At 37.9% G+C, this 16865-nt stretch overlaps 1 protein-coding gene across 1 annotated transcript in view; it reads left to right on the top strand.

Annotated features, from left to right (window-relative positions):
- PREX2 (phosphatidylinositol-3,4,5-trisphosphate dependent Rac exchange factor 2) overlaps positions 1-16865 on the top strand; it is a 293374-nt gene that overhangs the window by 241864 nt on the left and 34645 nt on the right. Inside the window, exons 36-37 of the mRNA XM_017544858.2 lie at positions 5263-5329; positions 5571-5761. Of these exons, the coding sequence (XP_017400347.1) occupies positions 5263-5329; positions 5571-5761 (258 nt within the window). The remainder of the gene's footprint in view (positions 1-5262; positions 5330-5570; positions 5762-16865) is intronic.

Below are 16865 nucleotides of genomic sequence, written 5' to 3'. Positions count from 1 at the left end.
GTATAGTTATATCTTTTCTATCTTAGTTCTGCTATATAGCAGTTTTGTTTGTTTGTTTGTTTGTCTTTTGAGATGGAGTCTCATTCTGTCACCCAAGATGGAGTGCAATGGCACAATCTTGGTTCACTGCAACCTCCACCTCCCAGGTTCAAGCAATTCTCCTGCCTCAGCCTCCTGAGTAGCTGGGATTACAGGTACATGCCACCATGCCCGGCTAATTTTTATATTTAAAGTAGAGATGGGGTTTCACCATTTTAGTCAAGCTGGTCTCAAACTCCTGACCTCATGATTTGCCTGCCTTGGGCTTCTAAAGTGCTGGGATTACAGGCGTGAGCCACTGTGCCCAGCCTATAGCAGTTTTAAAAAGGTAGATTGTTGCTAAATAAAATTTCACTTGATGTAGGTTACATTTTTAACCTTTAAAAGTGATATCTCTAACTTATTTTTTTTCCTTTAAACATTTGCCCCATTAAGTAGTCGAAGATTTGTATCAAGTTAATTTAAGTGAATGTAGCAGAATCATATCAACATGATATAGGCAGGTCTTAACTGGCTAAATCAATGACAACTTCTTTTTTAAAGGAACATCTGCATCCATCACCCTGTCGTCTACATTAGGTACCCCAGAACTTAAAGTATAATATAAATAAATAAACAAACAAACATCTTTTTCAGAAAGAAGAGAGTGCTCCATGCAACCAGCTGTTTCTGTAGCAATGCTTCCCTTCGGTGGAGGAGCTATAGGCTGCTTTTACAGAATATTTTTCTTCCCAGATGATTCAAGGTTTAGAAGAGTTGCACCTAGTTAAGGCATTTAAATGACAGTCTTCTTTCCTTTACTCTGAAAAACATTCTTTTCTTTTTAAACCTAAGTTCTACTCATACACTGATCATGTAATTATATAGATTCCAAATACCTAACTTAATTTTCATTTCTTAACGTGTCATAAAATGTTTTAGATTACCTCCACAGAAAGTAGGATGACTTTGCCCTTGTTATTCCTTATCATGGCTAAAAATTGTCCAGAGATGCTTGCCACTGTGTGTACTTGAATAATAGTTGTTACTGTCTATTGAATGAGTCCTATATACTTATTACACTAATGATCATTTCATATGCATTAATTTAATGTTCAACATCATGCTATGTCGGATAATTCTAATATCCATTTTGAAAATAAGGAAACTGAGACTATGAGAGACTAAATAATTTGATTGTGACCTGTGTACTATTTTTTGCCATGTTCCTTTTTCTACCAAGTTTACTTGAGAAAAGGTGTGAGGACATCTGATCAAAGTACTTCTCTGGGTTCAGCTTTGAGACACTGCCTCTGTTCCAAGCATATAACAAATGCTAGATAAAATATGAGGATAGAATATGCAAACATCACAGCTGGGCTCAAAAACAATTTATCTCTGTGGCCCAAGAATGGAAATGAAATGCAAGTGGTGAGTTGTGGGCTGTGCTGAGGCCTCTGGCCTGCTGGACTCTGGAGATGGACAGAGGGGGCTGGGACAGCTTCTGCAGGGCAATGGGACATGAACGTCATTGTACACTAGGCGGAAATCCAGAGCCAGCCTCACTGTTTGAAACCAGGTAGCAGAGGACTCCACTTCTGAATGAAGGATGAAAAATCTACTTGTCGCTATTGCTTAGATTAGCTTTGGTGATGCTTGGTGCTGAAGATGGAAAGAGGAAGTCGTTTTAGGCATGGCCTTAAACTACTAAACCAAACTAAACCGAATTACTCACTAGTTCAGGGACATGACTGGTGATAATCTAGATGTCAAGACAATGTCATACTCAGAACAGATCTAAAACTGCTTACAAATATGTGATCCACAAAACCATTTTTAAGAGAAAGATGATGAGAGAGAGAGAGAGAATGGAGCTATACCAATAAAACTAAATAAAAATAATTTAAAAATCATTCCACTTCAAATGTATTTACAAAACATAAATCCAAAGCACATGAGGAAACCTAACAGTATGAAAGACAGCCAACAAAATGGACCATTAAAATGAATTTTCCCCTGAAGTTTGAATATATTGAAACAGCCTGGCAAAGTCTAGTTTGGATGCCAGAAGGAATGCCAGTATACTAGTCTGTTCCCATGTTGCTAATAAAGACATACTCGAGACTGGGTAATTTATAAATGAAAAAGGTTTAATGGTCTCACAGTTCCACATGGCTGGGGAGGCCTCACAATCATGGCCGAAGGTGAATGAGGAGCAAAGTCACATCTTACAAGAGAGCGTGTGCAGGGGAACTCCCATTTACAGAACCATCAGATCTCTTGAGACTTACTACCACAAGAATAGTATAGGGAAAGAACCTCCATGATTCAGTTATCTTCACCTCACCCCACCCTTTCTTGACACATGGGGATTATTACAATTCAAGGTGGGTAGGGACACAGAGCTAAGCCATATCAGCCATCCATAAAGAAACAAAAATTTTAAATGATTATTTACAAATATTTATTAAGATCATACCATGCTCCACATACTATTACAGATGCTAGAGATGCAGAAATGAAGAAAAATAAATCCATAGCTACTAGAGGACCTGCATTATAGTGGGGAGTTTACATTTTAGTGGCAGAAATGAAATAAGAATAGGTCAACAGGAGGCTTCCACTGCATCTGTAGTATTTTATTTATTTAAAAGGTGAAGCAAAAGAGCAAAATGCATAAGTGGATTTTCATAGATTAATCCTCTATAAGTGCACGTACAATTGAAATGAAAGGACACACAGACCTTTCAATAGAACGTGAATTGTTGGGCACAGCAATAATATTTAAAATGTCCAGTCTTCTGGCAATGAGGCAAGTTTTATGACCATTTACCTCTATGGCTCCCAACTCACTTGAGTAAAATCTTATCAGGGCCTCTAAGGCCCTGGAGTCTACTTTTCTGGCCTAAGTTGCTCGTTCACTCTGCCCCAGCTCCTGCCCCAGTGCATGCTTTTGTACCTTACACCATTCAAGCTCATTTCCTCTTATGATGACAGTACTCCTCTTTGATTGTTATCTCTTTCAGAAAATGGGGGAAATGTTGAAAATTTTAAAATGGTGTTGCAAATGATACCTTTGATTTTAGTCATGAAAATGACCCGTTAGTCTTCTGTTTTGCTCTCAGTCTAGTGCTTTTAGTAGACACTAATTCACTCAGCTAGATAGAACTGCATTTTCATGGCACTTGATGGATGTTCCACTGTGCAGTGGCTCATGTCACCATGACCCAGTCTGGTGGATTACTTCCTGGGGTTGCAGCAGCCCCCACACTCCCGTCAGTGTTATGTGCTCAGGCTGGGGAACTGCAGGTGGTACCTGGAAATCTCTTAGGAATGCGAAGTGAGTTATAATGAGTAATAGCCAATCTTGGATTCTGAGTTGTTTACAAAACTTTTGAGGAGGGTTCAATATGTGTTTTAGACGAGAAAAAGCCGCTTCTCAATAAAGATGAGCATAATTGTCATTTTGGAAGTTAGTCTTTAGAGCTAAAGCTTTTGTAGTTTAAAGTGTAAAGCTTAACTAACCCATGTTACTTTATTTTAAAAAGACAAAACACTATTGCTAGTAATGGGAGTATCACTCTGTGTGGGTGTGAACCCATATGCTCAGTGGGACTCAAAACACCCATGCAGAGTATAGAGTTGTCCCTCACTGATTTTGCCCAGTTACACTGTGAATTTGATAATAAGCTACCAACACTTTGAAGTCCTACAGATGCTCTGAAACGACAATATAAACAGCTTTTATTTGAATATCTAATATGACAACTCACTCTAATATCATGGGACTTACTTTGTTCCACCATCATTAAAACCTCACATTTTAGAAATGTGAAGTTTGTTACCTCATCAAAAATAGATACTAGAGGGTTAATTTGAATGTATTTAATGCTATTGAACTATACACTTGAGAATGTTTAAAATGGCATAATATGTAGCTATAAAAAACAATGAGATCATGTCCTTTGTAGCAACATGGATGGGGCTGGAGGCATTAAACTAAGTAGATAATTCAGAAATGGAAAATTTAACACCGTGTGTTCCCACTTACACAGAGATGGAAGCAATAGACACTGAGGGTTGAAAGGCAATAGACACTTTTCAACCCTCACCTCCTTCCCAACCTCTTTACACTTGTGGTGAGATTGGGAAGGGGATGAGGGTTGAAAACTTATCTATTGGGTACAATGGTCATTATTTGAATGATAGGTACAGTAGAAGCCCAATTCCCACCATTATGTAATATATCCATATAAAAAACCTGCATGTGTACCCTCTGAATCTAAAATAAAATAAATGAAAAGAATGGGTAAAATTGTAAATTTTGTGTTATACTGTATATATTTTGCCATCACTAAAAAAAATAGATACTTGGTCAAATAAAATATAAATGTATTTTATCTTTATAGATCATTCCCTTAAATTTTCTGTTTAGTATTGACCCACAAGCAAAGCAAACACAGCAATAATTCTTTGGAAACTGCATGTAATTCTTGCAGGCCAGTAGGATTCCATTTTGGGTGTTAAAATGGCTATTTTAATACACAAAATGGCATGGAATACTATGCAGCCATAGAAAAGAATGAAAGAATGAGATCATATCCTTTGCAGTATGTCCATTGTGTATTAGGCCACTAGGATTCCACTTTGTGTATTGAACTAGTCATTACCATATTGTATCCTGGTAACAAAAAAGAGACATTGAACTCTCAGAGTTTCACTTCTAATCAGAGCATAGAGCATAGGTTGGTGCTGGAAAGAATTGGCTCATCTTTTTGAGAATTAGTTTCATAATCTTTTCCACAGTAAATGAAAATTGGATAGTGTTCTTCAATAGTTGTAAAAGTATATTTCTTCAACTTTTTAATATTGATTATTGCAAATATTAATAAGCACTTATTCTGTGCTATGCACTGTTCCACATATTTTGCATTAATTCTTTTAATCTTAGCAGCCTTATGAAGTAGAAGCTAAGGTTATCCTTAAATTACAAATGAGAAAACCGAGCATAGACAAGTTAAGTGATCTCTCCAAGTCCACACAATTTGTAACAGACCTGGTGGTAATTTTAACTATCTTTTTTACATGGAAACTTGTGGACATTTGTGCAACCCCAAACTTTAGTGTTCAATCCTTTTATTTATTCACTTGTTATTCAAAGGAAGTAAGTGATTCTTGAACATCTTCGTGCGTATTATGTCTTTTTCTAACAACAAATTTAATTTCTTCCTTGGATTCTTACAGGGCATTTTACTTGGACAAGTCAAATTCACCACCAAATTCCACATCCAAAGCTGCCTATGTAGATAAGGTAAAAATAGATGATTGTATTTATTGGTGCTTTTTATTTATATATCATCCTTATTTAATTTTTCTGTTGTTCTTGAGCAATGAGTAGTTTTAAATATTTGTAGTCTCTAATTCCATTAACTCCAAAACAAAATAATATTTTAGACTATTCTTTAAAAGCTATACCAACTGTGAATTTTAACCCATCTAAAAGGATTTTACTAAACATGTTGAACTTGACGTTCATCCCTTCCTTCCTGCAGCTAATGAGGCCTCTCAATGCTTTGGATGAACTTTACCGACTGGTAGCCTCGTTTATCAGATCCAAGCGCACAGCTGCCTGTGCAAACACAGCTTGCAGTGCCTCTGGGGTTGGACTGCTGTCAGTTTCCTCGGAGCTGTGCAGTAGGCTAGGAGCCTGCCACATCATTATGTGCAGCAGCGGCGTGCATCGGTATGTGACCCTCCTGCCTTGCTTGTGTCTTTGTGGTATCACATTTTATTTGGTGGTTTTTGTTTACATTTTGACTTCACGAAATTAAAATGAAACATTCGAAAGACTCAGGTATATTTAGAATGAGATTTTGGACATTTTCTGGTTTTAGTTCTTGTATTTTCAGTGGCTATTTAGTCATACAAATAAATGCAATCCCACCTTTATATCACTGTGACCCAAAATCTCATCATATTTGCATTTATATTAACATATTTGCACTTTAGGTACAAAATGTACATTCATTTTATTCACTATGGGAATTTGTTTAGTAGGAGCTGACTCAGCTAGCTCAACAAAACTGGTTTTCTCACTGCCTTTGCTAGACATGCCACTACTTAGTGGTTATAATCCTTACACCCCAAGTATTGTGAGCTAGATACTGCTTGGAGTTGCAACTGCTTTCTATCTCCTGGCAAAATTATGGTCCAGGAGCTCACACAATGTGCTATTTCAGAAAATATAGGCGGAAATATTTGGTGAGTCCTTTTCAGGTGTTTTATTGTAGGCAACTGTGATCTGGCTGGGGCAGCCAAGATAGGCATATAAATTCATGCAGCTACATCAGACATAGACTCAAAGTGTGAGTGGGAATCCCTGAGTCCAGTCCCTCTTAATAATCATATGCTGTCACTTCTCCATTGCCACAAGGAAATAGAATCATGTAAATGGAAATAATAGGACGGAATCTTAGTCCTTGTTTTAATCTAAGTAGGAGGCTAGTCTGTGATGAGACAGCCTTTTCTTAGTACTAGGCCAGTTTGATTTTGAGAATGGTATTTACTTATTTACTCAAATTTACTTGGCACTTAATCCATGCTAAGGATTGCAGTCGGTGCTGTTGGCTAAAAAACATCATAAAGTGTTCATTTCAGAGACATAAAGCATGAAGAGCAAGCAACAAAAACTTTCAAGAAATATTAACAAAAATAACGTAATGATAAATACCCATACACACAAACACAGACACACAGACACACCTAAAGAACAAGAAAACATAAATGGCCTAGGAAAGTTACAGCTAAAGAGTAAGCTTCAGAGGGAGACTAGGTCTTTGAGATGGTTAGATCTGGGAAGTCTTCATGGAGAAAGTGATATTTGAATTGGGTTTTGACGGATCAGGTTATACAGCTAGAAAAGAAAGAAAGGTCATTGAAGACAGCAGCCTTTCCATCTGGGAAACTCCATTTTGACTTGAGATGGCCACATTCTAATTTTCAGGCCCTATGCAGCATGAACAAGCTTATGAAACATAAGAAGACTATTTCTCTAAAAACAACATTAAATTTTGTGGTTGGCAACATATGAAGAATTTTTCACTTTCTTTTCATTGCTGTGCACTTTGCTCTCTATTGAAAGCTTATTAAAAGCTTAATTGAAAATATTTCCTATATCTGAATGGATTAAAACTTTGAAAGATTTTTGCTAGGAAAGAAGTGATATCTTCCTTCTGATAAACTTATGTTTGTATGGTCTGTTCCTATTCATCATTCATTCATTCATTCATTCAGTAAATATGCATTAAGCGCTAATCGTTTGCCAGCGCCGTTCTAGTTGCTGGGGATACAGCAGTGAGAAAGTCAAGTCCCTACTTTCAAATAGTATGTATTGCATTGGGGGGAAATGATTGATAAAGTAAACAAATATATAATGTGGCAGATGGAATAAATCCAAATAAGAACAGAAGTCAAAGCAATAAAGGAAGATGGGGTAGGGAAAAGATAGGCAGATTAAATTAGCCTTAATGTCTAGATGCTTTAATGCTGACCTGAATCAGATTGGGGGGTGGTGGATTTGTAATGGAGGATTTCATAAGACACTGGTATAAAATGAATGAGAGGTCATGTGTAGTGGCGCATGCCTACAATGCCAGCACTTTGGGAGGCCCAGGTAGGTGGATCACTTGAGGGCAGGAATTTGAGACCAGCCTGGCCAATATAGTGAAACCACATCTCTACTAAAAAATATAAAAATTAGCTGGGCATGGTGGTGAGTGCCTGTAATCCCAGCTACTTGGGAGGCTGAGGCAGGAGAATCGCTTGAACCTGGGAGGTGGAAGTTGCAGTAAGCCAAGATTGCACCACTGGACTCCAGCCTAGGCAGCAGAGTGAGACTCTGTTTAAAAATATATATATGAAGGAGTGAGTCATGCAGATATCTCAGAGAAAGAGCACTGAGACCATAGAGACCAGCAGCTCGAGTGTCCTCAAGTGGGAAATTGCCTAATATGTTAAAGCAACAACAGCAAGGAGTCCATTGTGGCCTCAACAAAGCATCATTGCCTTGAGTGTTTGTGCTCTTATCTTACCCTGGTACAAGATCATAGTTATCAGGGGTCTGAATACCCTGGAACCAAGGGGGTACTTCAGACTTTGAAACTATAAGCACTTACTCTTTTTTTTTTTAATTCTTTTTTTATTCATCTAACAAATCTTTATAGACTATCTGTTACATAATGGAGAATGAGGGCTGGGCATGCTGGCTCACGTCTGTAATCCCAACACTTTGGGAGGCCGAGGGAGGTGGATCACGTGAGACCAGGAGTTTGAGACCTACTCTTAACTCCACATTAATTTACTGAAAGGTAATGCAGTTAAATCTGACATTTAATCCTAGAGACCATGACTAAGTTGTCCAAATTATTCTCTCAGATGTTCCACAGGCAATTTTAGAATTAGACTGGTGTATAAGAAAAATAAATTGATGTTCCACAGCTATTTTATACTTGCTATATGCATTGATATGTATGTTAGAATCACAAGGGACATTGACATTTTAAAATACTTTTACTTTCTTGATATATACAATTCAAAATACATATAGCTTTATTTAATTCATGTCCCAAAATTTTTACCAAGGTGTAGGTACCAATGCCCCATGACAGGGGCTGAATTTAAGGTCAAAACTATTTGAAAATTGTATAGTTTTACTTTTCTATTATGCAGAATAAAATGGGGAATGTAAATAGTCTTTAATTTTTCAGTGAAGGCTATGCCTAGATTTTTCATGATGATAAGATATGTACTAATTTATATTAGGATCCAAAATCCCCCAGAAGGGTGTTCCTATTATATCCTTTAGTAATCCTAATTCAGACAGCCAGAGAGGAACCCCAGCAGATCCACACCTGCATGCAACATTAAACACTGAGGTTTACCCTCAGGTTCTGACAGAGGGGAGAAATTCACAGTATGAATCAGAATAAATATGATGCAAGCCATTTTTATAATTTACTTTTAAAATTGAAATGAAATATAGTCAACAATATGGTATTCACATTAGATAGTCACTTTCCTGCCTTTTCTGATTTTATTGGACAAAAAGAGGATCTAAAGTGTCTTTTAGAGACTATTGAATTATATTGCATGTGTTTGATACTAAAGGGAAGAATGTGTTTTTATCAGAATGAAAAGGCATATTTAATTAGCATTAATGACTAGATGTTTTATGCCAGTCTGAATCAGATGGCAGAGCTATATACAACAGTGAATATGAGATTAGTAGGAATAGAATTCAGGATGAATTATTAAAATCTTCCCAAAGCATTTACCCTGATTTTGTTTTTAGTAAATTATCTTTTCTAGGCTACATTTTGTGTGAATGACAAGTCTCCTGATGGACTTTTCTTGTCTGTACTCTGTTCAGCCATTTGCTTACGTTTAATGTCATCATTGCTATTAAATAGTGGAAGAAGAGTAGGCTGGAATCTTTCGGGTTGATCAGATTTTTGCCTTTTAGTTAATATAAATATGATTAAAAGGTAGTTAAATGTATAGAAATGTTTCTATTCTGACATCCTTTTTCATTTTCATTTTCCACCATCTCTAGTAACATCTATCAAACAACACACATCTGAATGTAGCTTTATTAATATAGTGTCATGGTTTATTTGTGCTGCTATAAGAAAATACATGATACTGAGTGATATGGTTTGGATCTGTGTCCCCACCCAAGTCTCATTTTGAAATGTAAAATCCCAATGTTGAAGGTGGGGCCTGGTGGGAGGTGATTGGATCATGAGGTTGGATCCTTCGTGAATGATTTAGCACTGCCCCCAGTTTTCATGAGATCTGCTTGTTTAAATATGTGTGGCACCTTTCCCCTCACTCTCTCTTTCTCCTGCTGCAGCCATGTAAGAGGTGCCTGCTTCCCCTTCATTTTCCACCATGATTGTAAGTTTCCTGAGGCCTCCCCAGAAGCAGAAACCACTCTTTACCATGCAGCCTATGTGCCAATTAAACCTCTTTTCTTTACAAATTACCCAGTCTCAGGTGTTTCTTTTTTTTTTTTTTTTTGAGACGGAGTTTCACTCTTGTTACCCAGGCTGGAGTGCGATGGCACAATCTCGGCTCACCGCAACCTCCGCCTCCTGGGCTCAGGCAATTCTCCTGCCTCAGCCTCCTGAGTAGCTGGGATTACAGGCACACGTCACCATGCCCAGCTAATTTTTTGTATTTTTAGTAGAGACGGGTTTCACCATGTTGACCAGGATGGTCTTGATCTCTTGACCTCATGATCCACCTGCCTCGGCCTCCCAAAGTGCTGGGATTACAGGCGTGAGCCACCGTGCCTGGCTCAGGTGTCTTTTATAGCAATGCAAGAACAGACTAACACACTGAGTAATTTATAAAGAGCAGAAATTTGTTTTCTCACAGCTCTGGAGGCAGGGAAGTTCAAGATCAAAGCACTAGCAGATTCAGTGTCTGGTGAGAGTCCTGGTTTTGGCTTCCAAGATGGCACCTTGAACCCTGTGTTCTCATATTACAGAAGAGCAAAAGGGAGGGAAGAGCTCCCCTGAATCTCTTTTATCAGGGTGTTAATCCATTCATAAGACCTCCACTCTCCTGACTCAGTCACCTCTGATATGGTTTGGCTTTGTGTCCCTACTCAAATCTCACCTCAAATTATATTCTTCATAATTCCCACATGTCAAGGGCAGAGCTAGGTAGAGGTAACTGATCATGAGGGCAGTTTACCTCATGCTGTTCTCATGATATTGAGTTATCAGGAGATCTGATGGTTTTAGAAGCATCTGAAATTTCCCTGGCTTGCACTGACTTTGTCCTGCTGCCCTATGAAAAAGGTATCTCCTTCTTGTCTTCTGCCATGATTGTAAGTTTCTTGAGGTCTCCCCAGCAGTGTAGAACTGTGAGTCAGTTAAACCTCTTTCTTTTATAAATTACCCAGTCTCAGGTATTTCCTCATAGCAGTGTGAGAATGGACTAATGCAACCTCCTAAAGGCCCCACCTCTTAATATTATCACATTGGTGATCAAGTTTCAACATGTGAATTTGAAGGACACATTTGGACCAGAGCATGGTATTTAATAATCTGCCTTATACTTGTAGCATATATGTATATGCCATATATATAGAGAGCACATAGAGTTTCTCATTCTCATTTTTATTTGCTGCATAATATGTCAACCAGTTGTATAACACAATTAACTAAACTATTAGTTTAATGATTTCTCTTCTTTCTCAGTGGAATATAATAAACTTCAGAGCAGCATCTTTCTGTATGTTGCTGTTCAAATTTCAGATTTATTTTCCATTAACCTGAAAGAAAAAAGCCAAACAAAAATATAGCTCAGGTAAAATCACTGTGTTATAAACATTCTTGGTTAATACATTGTTCAGGTTCCCAGAAGAGTTGTCCTCATGCACACCAGTGGGGTAGATAGTTGTGAGGCACTTTTACCCTTACCATGTGTGCAGAAGGTATTAGAATTCATTTATACATTGTGCTTCCTTACTAGATACACAATTATATTTCCATTGTTCTTTAATTTGTCCTTCTTTGATGAACAAATAAAAGCATTTGATATCTTTTGAAGTTCTTTCTGTACAAAGACTCATGCTATTTATATTTATATACCTGCTTTGTAGGCAGAGCTATTTTTTGCCAAATTGAATCTTTTTAAGATATTGAGTCAGCACTGTGGCTTTTCAAATTTGTTTTTGTACCCATGCCAGTTATTGTGGCAGGCAATCAGAAAGCTTGCTACTGGGCTTTCTAAATTTCCTTTATTTCTTATTGCAGCATCCTTCTATTCAACATGGTGTTTTAATTTGTTTTGGTTCGTTATTCTCACCCTGCTTAATAATAGCCAACTGTTTTTCTTTAACCAATATAAATCAGTATATAGCAAATGTCATAAAGCCCAAAGCATGACTCTTACTGAATCCAAAACCAAAAATGCCATTTTCCTCCCTCCACGTTCATTTCTGCCTGCTTAGCCAGTAGGAACAAGTGAGTAGAAATTTGCTGAGCCTACCTGAAAGAATAAAGGGTATGTCCAAGAAATTTCTAGTGAGGATGAGAAATCTGGACTCAGTTTTCTCCTGTAATGACTTGTTCCAGAGAGCTTTTGTCTTCATGCTCTCTTCACACTGTATTTTTAAATAACAGGTTATCAGTAGTATCAAAGTCTTGGTCTGGCCATGTGGGAAGGTGGGTGATTTGAGTAAAGGCCTCATGCTCTGAATAGCATGGGATGTCTTCGAATCAAAACACTGGAGATCTGTACATATAAATTACCTGTTATTTTCATGCTTTGTGTCTCTTCCAGGAAACAAGTTCCTGGATTTTTAACTAGCATACCTTGTGGTCTGTCATCTGGTGGGGATTGCTAGTGGCATCATCAAGAAGGCTTGCTGCATTGGGTTGGAGGGGGTGTCACCAACACCCAGTCCTGGGTGGTATCATAACTATCCTGTGTGTAAAGCCCCACACAGGTGTGAGAGAAAGTCTGGCAAGACCAACTCATTACCACTGGTAAAACACATAATAATGATGACCATCAAGCTAACTTCTATCCACGTAATCCAGTGTTAGACTACTTGAATATGTAGTAGAAGTTAGCTTTAACATATATAAAGTTTTTTCCCCAAAATACACTTATCAGTTGATTATTTAGAAATTGAGGTATATTTTCACATTTAACAAATGCTGCAGACTTGGGTTGAATTACCAAGGCTCTACCGAGCCTTCTCCCATCAACAGAAGCTAATGTAAACTACCTTGTAACTAGAATCCAGGACCCAAAGTATGATTATAAGCCTTTGTTAAAAAAGTGAAATGTAGAAGTGAAAATATAAAAACAACCGACAAGAAATTTGTATTGCCAATATGGTTAATGGAACAATTTTTACTCTAAATGAAGATGAACAGTGTAATGACTCTCAGTTCATGTAAGCAATTTAAAATAACGATTTAGAAAACCACTTTTGTTGGAACTTTTAAAGGACTCTTTCTTTGTAATACTTTATTCTGTCATTACCCTGACATCAAAGGACGAATTGACAAATAGGCCCAGATTAGGTAATGCAGAATATATTAAAAGTAGAGCATTCAAGGTAACCTGTCTTAGGTAATCAAAGAGCTCCCATAGGGCAGATGATGAAGCTGCATCTTTTCTCTCCTGTGCAATGAAGGCATATTAAGTAAAAGGAATAGGTTTACTCTGGGGATTTCTATATGTAGGTTAGATTCTGTGTATGGGACAGAAAAAAATAAAGGTTTCAAAGGTATTCATTTACTTTCTGTGCAAAAAAGTTTTGAAAGATCCAGTAACAAGATTGCAGGAGACATTTGAATTCTATATCACTAGAAAGATGGATAAATAGATCAGAAGAAATGTTTTTGCTAGCTCGTGATCCAAGGATATTGTATAGTCCCCAAAATAAGTTGTAAAATACATGCTTTAATTTTCCTTTGGAAGGGAAAAAATAAAATTTGTCTTTCTCCCAGGGCTCTGTTATTGCAGGGCCCTGCGATAAAGAAAAATTATATCCTATTCATGATAGTTTGGTGCCACTATCTTTTCATGAAGATAAATCTTAATTACTCCCAGATGTTCCCCTCATTATAAATAAATACAGAATTTGAAATTTTACTCAATTGTAAAATAGGCAAACAAACATTAAAATTTATTCTAATTTAGTCAACCAGATAAATAATACAGGTAAATTGTTAAAATTATAGGAATAAATTAAATACTATAAACATGAAAAAGTTTCATTACATTACTTTTTCTATTATCTTTAGTAAAAGTTCTTTATCCTTAAAAAGGTGGTCATATTTGCATGTGATACCATTGTCTCTTTTTTTGCTTGATTAATATGTATCTTGATACATTAGTATATTAATTCATTTTATTTTAAAATGTACGTTCTTTTCTTAAAATTAGATGTACGGTGAGCAAGGATGAATAAAACACGATTTATGAGAGGGTGACGTCTTACTGCGGTGGTTTCTATTTCTGATGTCTAGGAATCATGATGTTGGCCAAACACGCGATGCTTTCAGTACATATAAAAGGAGAGGATGTGATTGCCTTCCGTTATTAGAATAGGAAAAGTCTAGGTCCTAATATGTCAAACATGTGAATACATAATTATTAGTTATATTTCATCTGTATCTGCCAAACCTAATTTTACTATTTGAGCATATTAAATAATAAAAAATAGCATTTATATTACTAAAGTTTGTTTGTATACATACAGGGATAAATACAGAATCTACTTTAAAAACGATTAAAAAGGACATGGTTCTTTGTTTCAGTAAACTGAAGTTATTGTCTTTCCTAAATCTACCAAATTATATTAAAAATAAAAAATTTCCAGTCATAGTCTGGAATATATTACTGAGAGCTCCAAGGTTAGGAGTTTTATAACTACTCTAATAAGTGATGTAAGATAAACTTTCCATCTTCCAGAGGAGGGAAGAAATATGAGTATCTCACCAATGTAAATGACTCTTTTTTCAGCATGTTAAGAGAACAGGAGAGTAGGTGGTTTGGAGAGTGTTTTTATTAATCAAGGTTCTCTAGAGGGTCAGAACTCACAGGAGAGATGTATATAAAGGTAGGTTTATTAAGGAGTATTGACTCACACGATCACGAGGTGAGGTCCCACAATAGGCCGTCTGCAAGCTGAGGAGCAAGGAAGCCAGTCCAAGTCCCAAAGCTAAAGAACCTGGAATCCAGTGTACAAAGGTAGGAAGCATCCAGCATGAGAGAGAGAAGCAGGGTGGGAGGCTAGGCCAGCCTAATGTCCCCACGTTCATCTGCCTGCTTTTATTCTGGTTGTGCTGGCATTTGGTTGGATGATGCCCACCCAGACTGAAAGTGGGTCTGCCTTTCCCAGTCCACTGGCTCCAGTGTTAATCTCCATTGGCAACACCCTCACAGACACACCCAGGAATAATACTTTGCCTCCTTCAGTCCAATCAAGTTGACATTCAGTATTAACCATCACAATGTTGAAGGAAGGACGGAGCATTCCTGCCTTTGTGAAGTTAAACTAGTACCAGGTCTTCTAACAAATTCAGGAAGAGCATAGAGGGGTGAGATTTAAATACCCAGGAAGAGAATAATATAACGCTTATTTATAAAGCATGACTAGCACTCACGGGCAATGGAAGTAGAGAAGGATTGATTCTTCATCCTTCAGCCTGAAGGAATAATGTGAAAAGACAGTGCAGAGATGTGCAGTAGCTATGTGGCTGCAGGTCACAGGAAATCCTGTGCTATTTCTGGATGATCAAGTGAGAGGAGAGGGTAGTGACTGGACAGGATTGGAGAGTGGAAGGCTCTGGTTGTTGGGCAAAGGATTTGTGACTCTTTCCTTGAGACCTTAAGAAGCCAATGAAGAGTTTTTAGTGAAAGAATAACATGATTAGATATTTTTTTAAATATCAAAAAAAAATTGTCATCATGGTCTGTAATGGAACAAGGATGGAGGCAGAGAGACAGCAGGATTTTACAGCATTACAGCAAGAGAGCATGAGACCTAGAACTAAGGCATTGGCACAGAGGTTAGAAGGGAAAGGCTAGATGTGAAAGGTATTAAATGGCAGTCAACAGGACTCAGTGATTGGTGAGAAATAGAGAATAAAGGAGAGGGAGAATGTTCAGTCACAGTTCTGCAAAGGGGCAGAACTGACAGGACAGAGAGAGATGAGAAGGAACTTATGAGGGGATTTGGTTCACTGTACTATGGAAGCTAAGAAGTCCCAGGTAGGCTGTCTGCAAGCTGGAGAACCAGGGAGCCAGTAGTGTGGCTCAGAGCAAGTCAGAAGGCCTGAGAACCAAGGAGGCCAATACTGTGAAACTCCTGGTCCAACTGCCAGTCATACTCCTAGGGGGCCACTGGTGTAAGTCCCGGAGAACCAGGAGTTCTGATGTCTAAAGGCAGAAGAGGGGCATCCTTGCTCTGGGAGAGAAAGCATAAAATTCACTCTTCCTCTACTTTTTTGTTCTATCTGGGTCCCCATCCAATAGCATGCTGCCTACTCACATTGAGGGTGAATCTTCCCCACTCAGTCCATGGACCCATATGACAGTCTCCTTCAGAAACACCCTCACAGAGACCCCTGAGACGCTCCATCATTTTAATCAAATGCCACACTATCTGGGTTTCCCTCTCAGAAGAATGGGCTCCATGCCTCCTGACGCGTTGAAAAGAATTAGTGCTTTACCAGCTGTCTGGGTATCTCTTAATCCAGCCAAGTTGACACCCCAAGTCAACCATAATAGAGGGGCATCAATGATTCTGACTGACCAGCTTAGAAAGAAGTCACGATGGGGGGCTGCCATGGGAAAAAATATGCATTTTTCTTTGAGGGGACTGTGGAGAGTGTGTTGACTTAATCTGTTACACTGTTCCACAATGAATTTCAGATGTCCTTTGATGGGTTCACAGTTGACAAGGACACCCATCAGGCAGCTATGGAAAAACAAATATGCAGGTGATTAGTACAGAGAGAGAAAGGGGGCTCATGGCCAAGAAGGCTTTACAGAGATATATTTGAGCTCGGTTTAAAACATTACTAAGAATTTTTAGGGAACACACTTTGGGTATTAGAAATAGGCATGGAAATGTGAGAAAAGAATAATCAGCTGCCAACTATGGAAGTTTCTGAGAAAAGAAGAAAATCACCAGGGAGCACGTAGAGACTATTAATATTTCCAGGTGCTCCACATCCCTGTCCTTGGTGCACCATGATGAGGAAATACCTCAGGATAAAACAGAAGGATCCACTTAAAAGTGTCAAATCCAC

The sequence above is a fragment of the Cebus imitator genome, unplaced genomic scaffold (assembly GCF_001604975.1).
Source record: "Cebus imitator isolate Cc_AM_T3 unplaced genomic scaffold, Cebus_imitator-1.0 Scaffold9, whole genome shotgun sequence".
Taxonomy (NCBI): Eukaryota; Metazoa; Chordata; class Mammalia; order Primates; family Cebidae; genus Cebus; species Cebus imitator.
The sequence above is the reverse complement of the archived record's forward strand: the minus strand, read 5'-3'. Positions and strand labels throughout refer to the sequence as shown.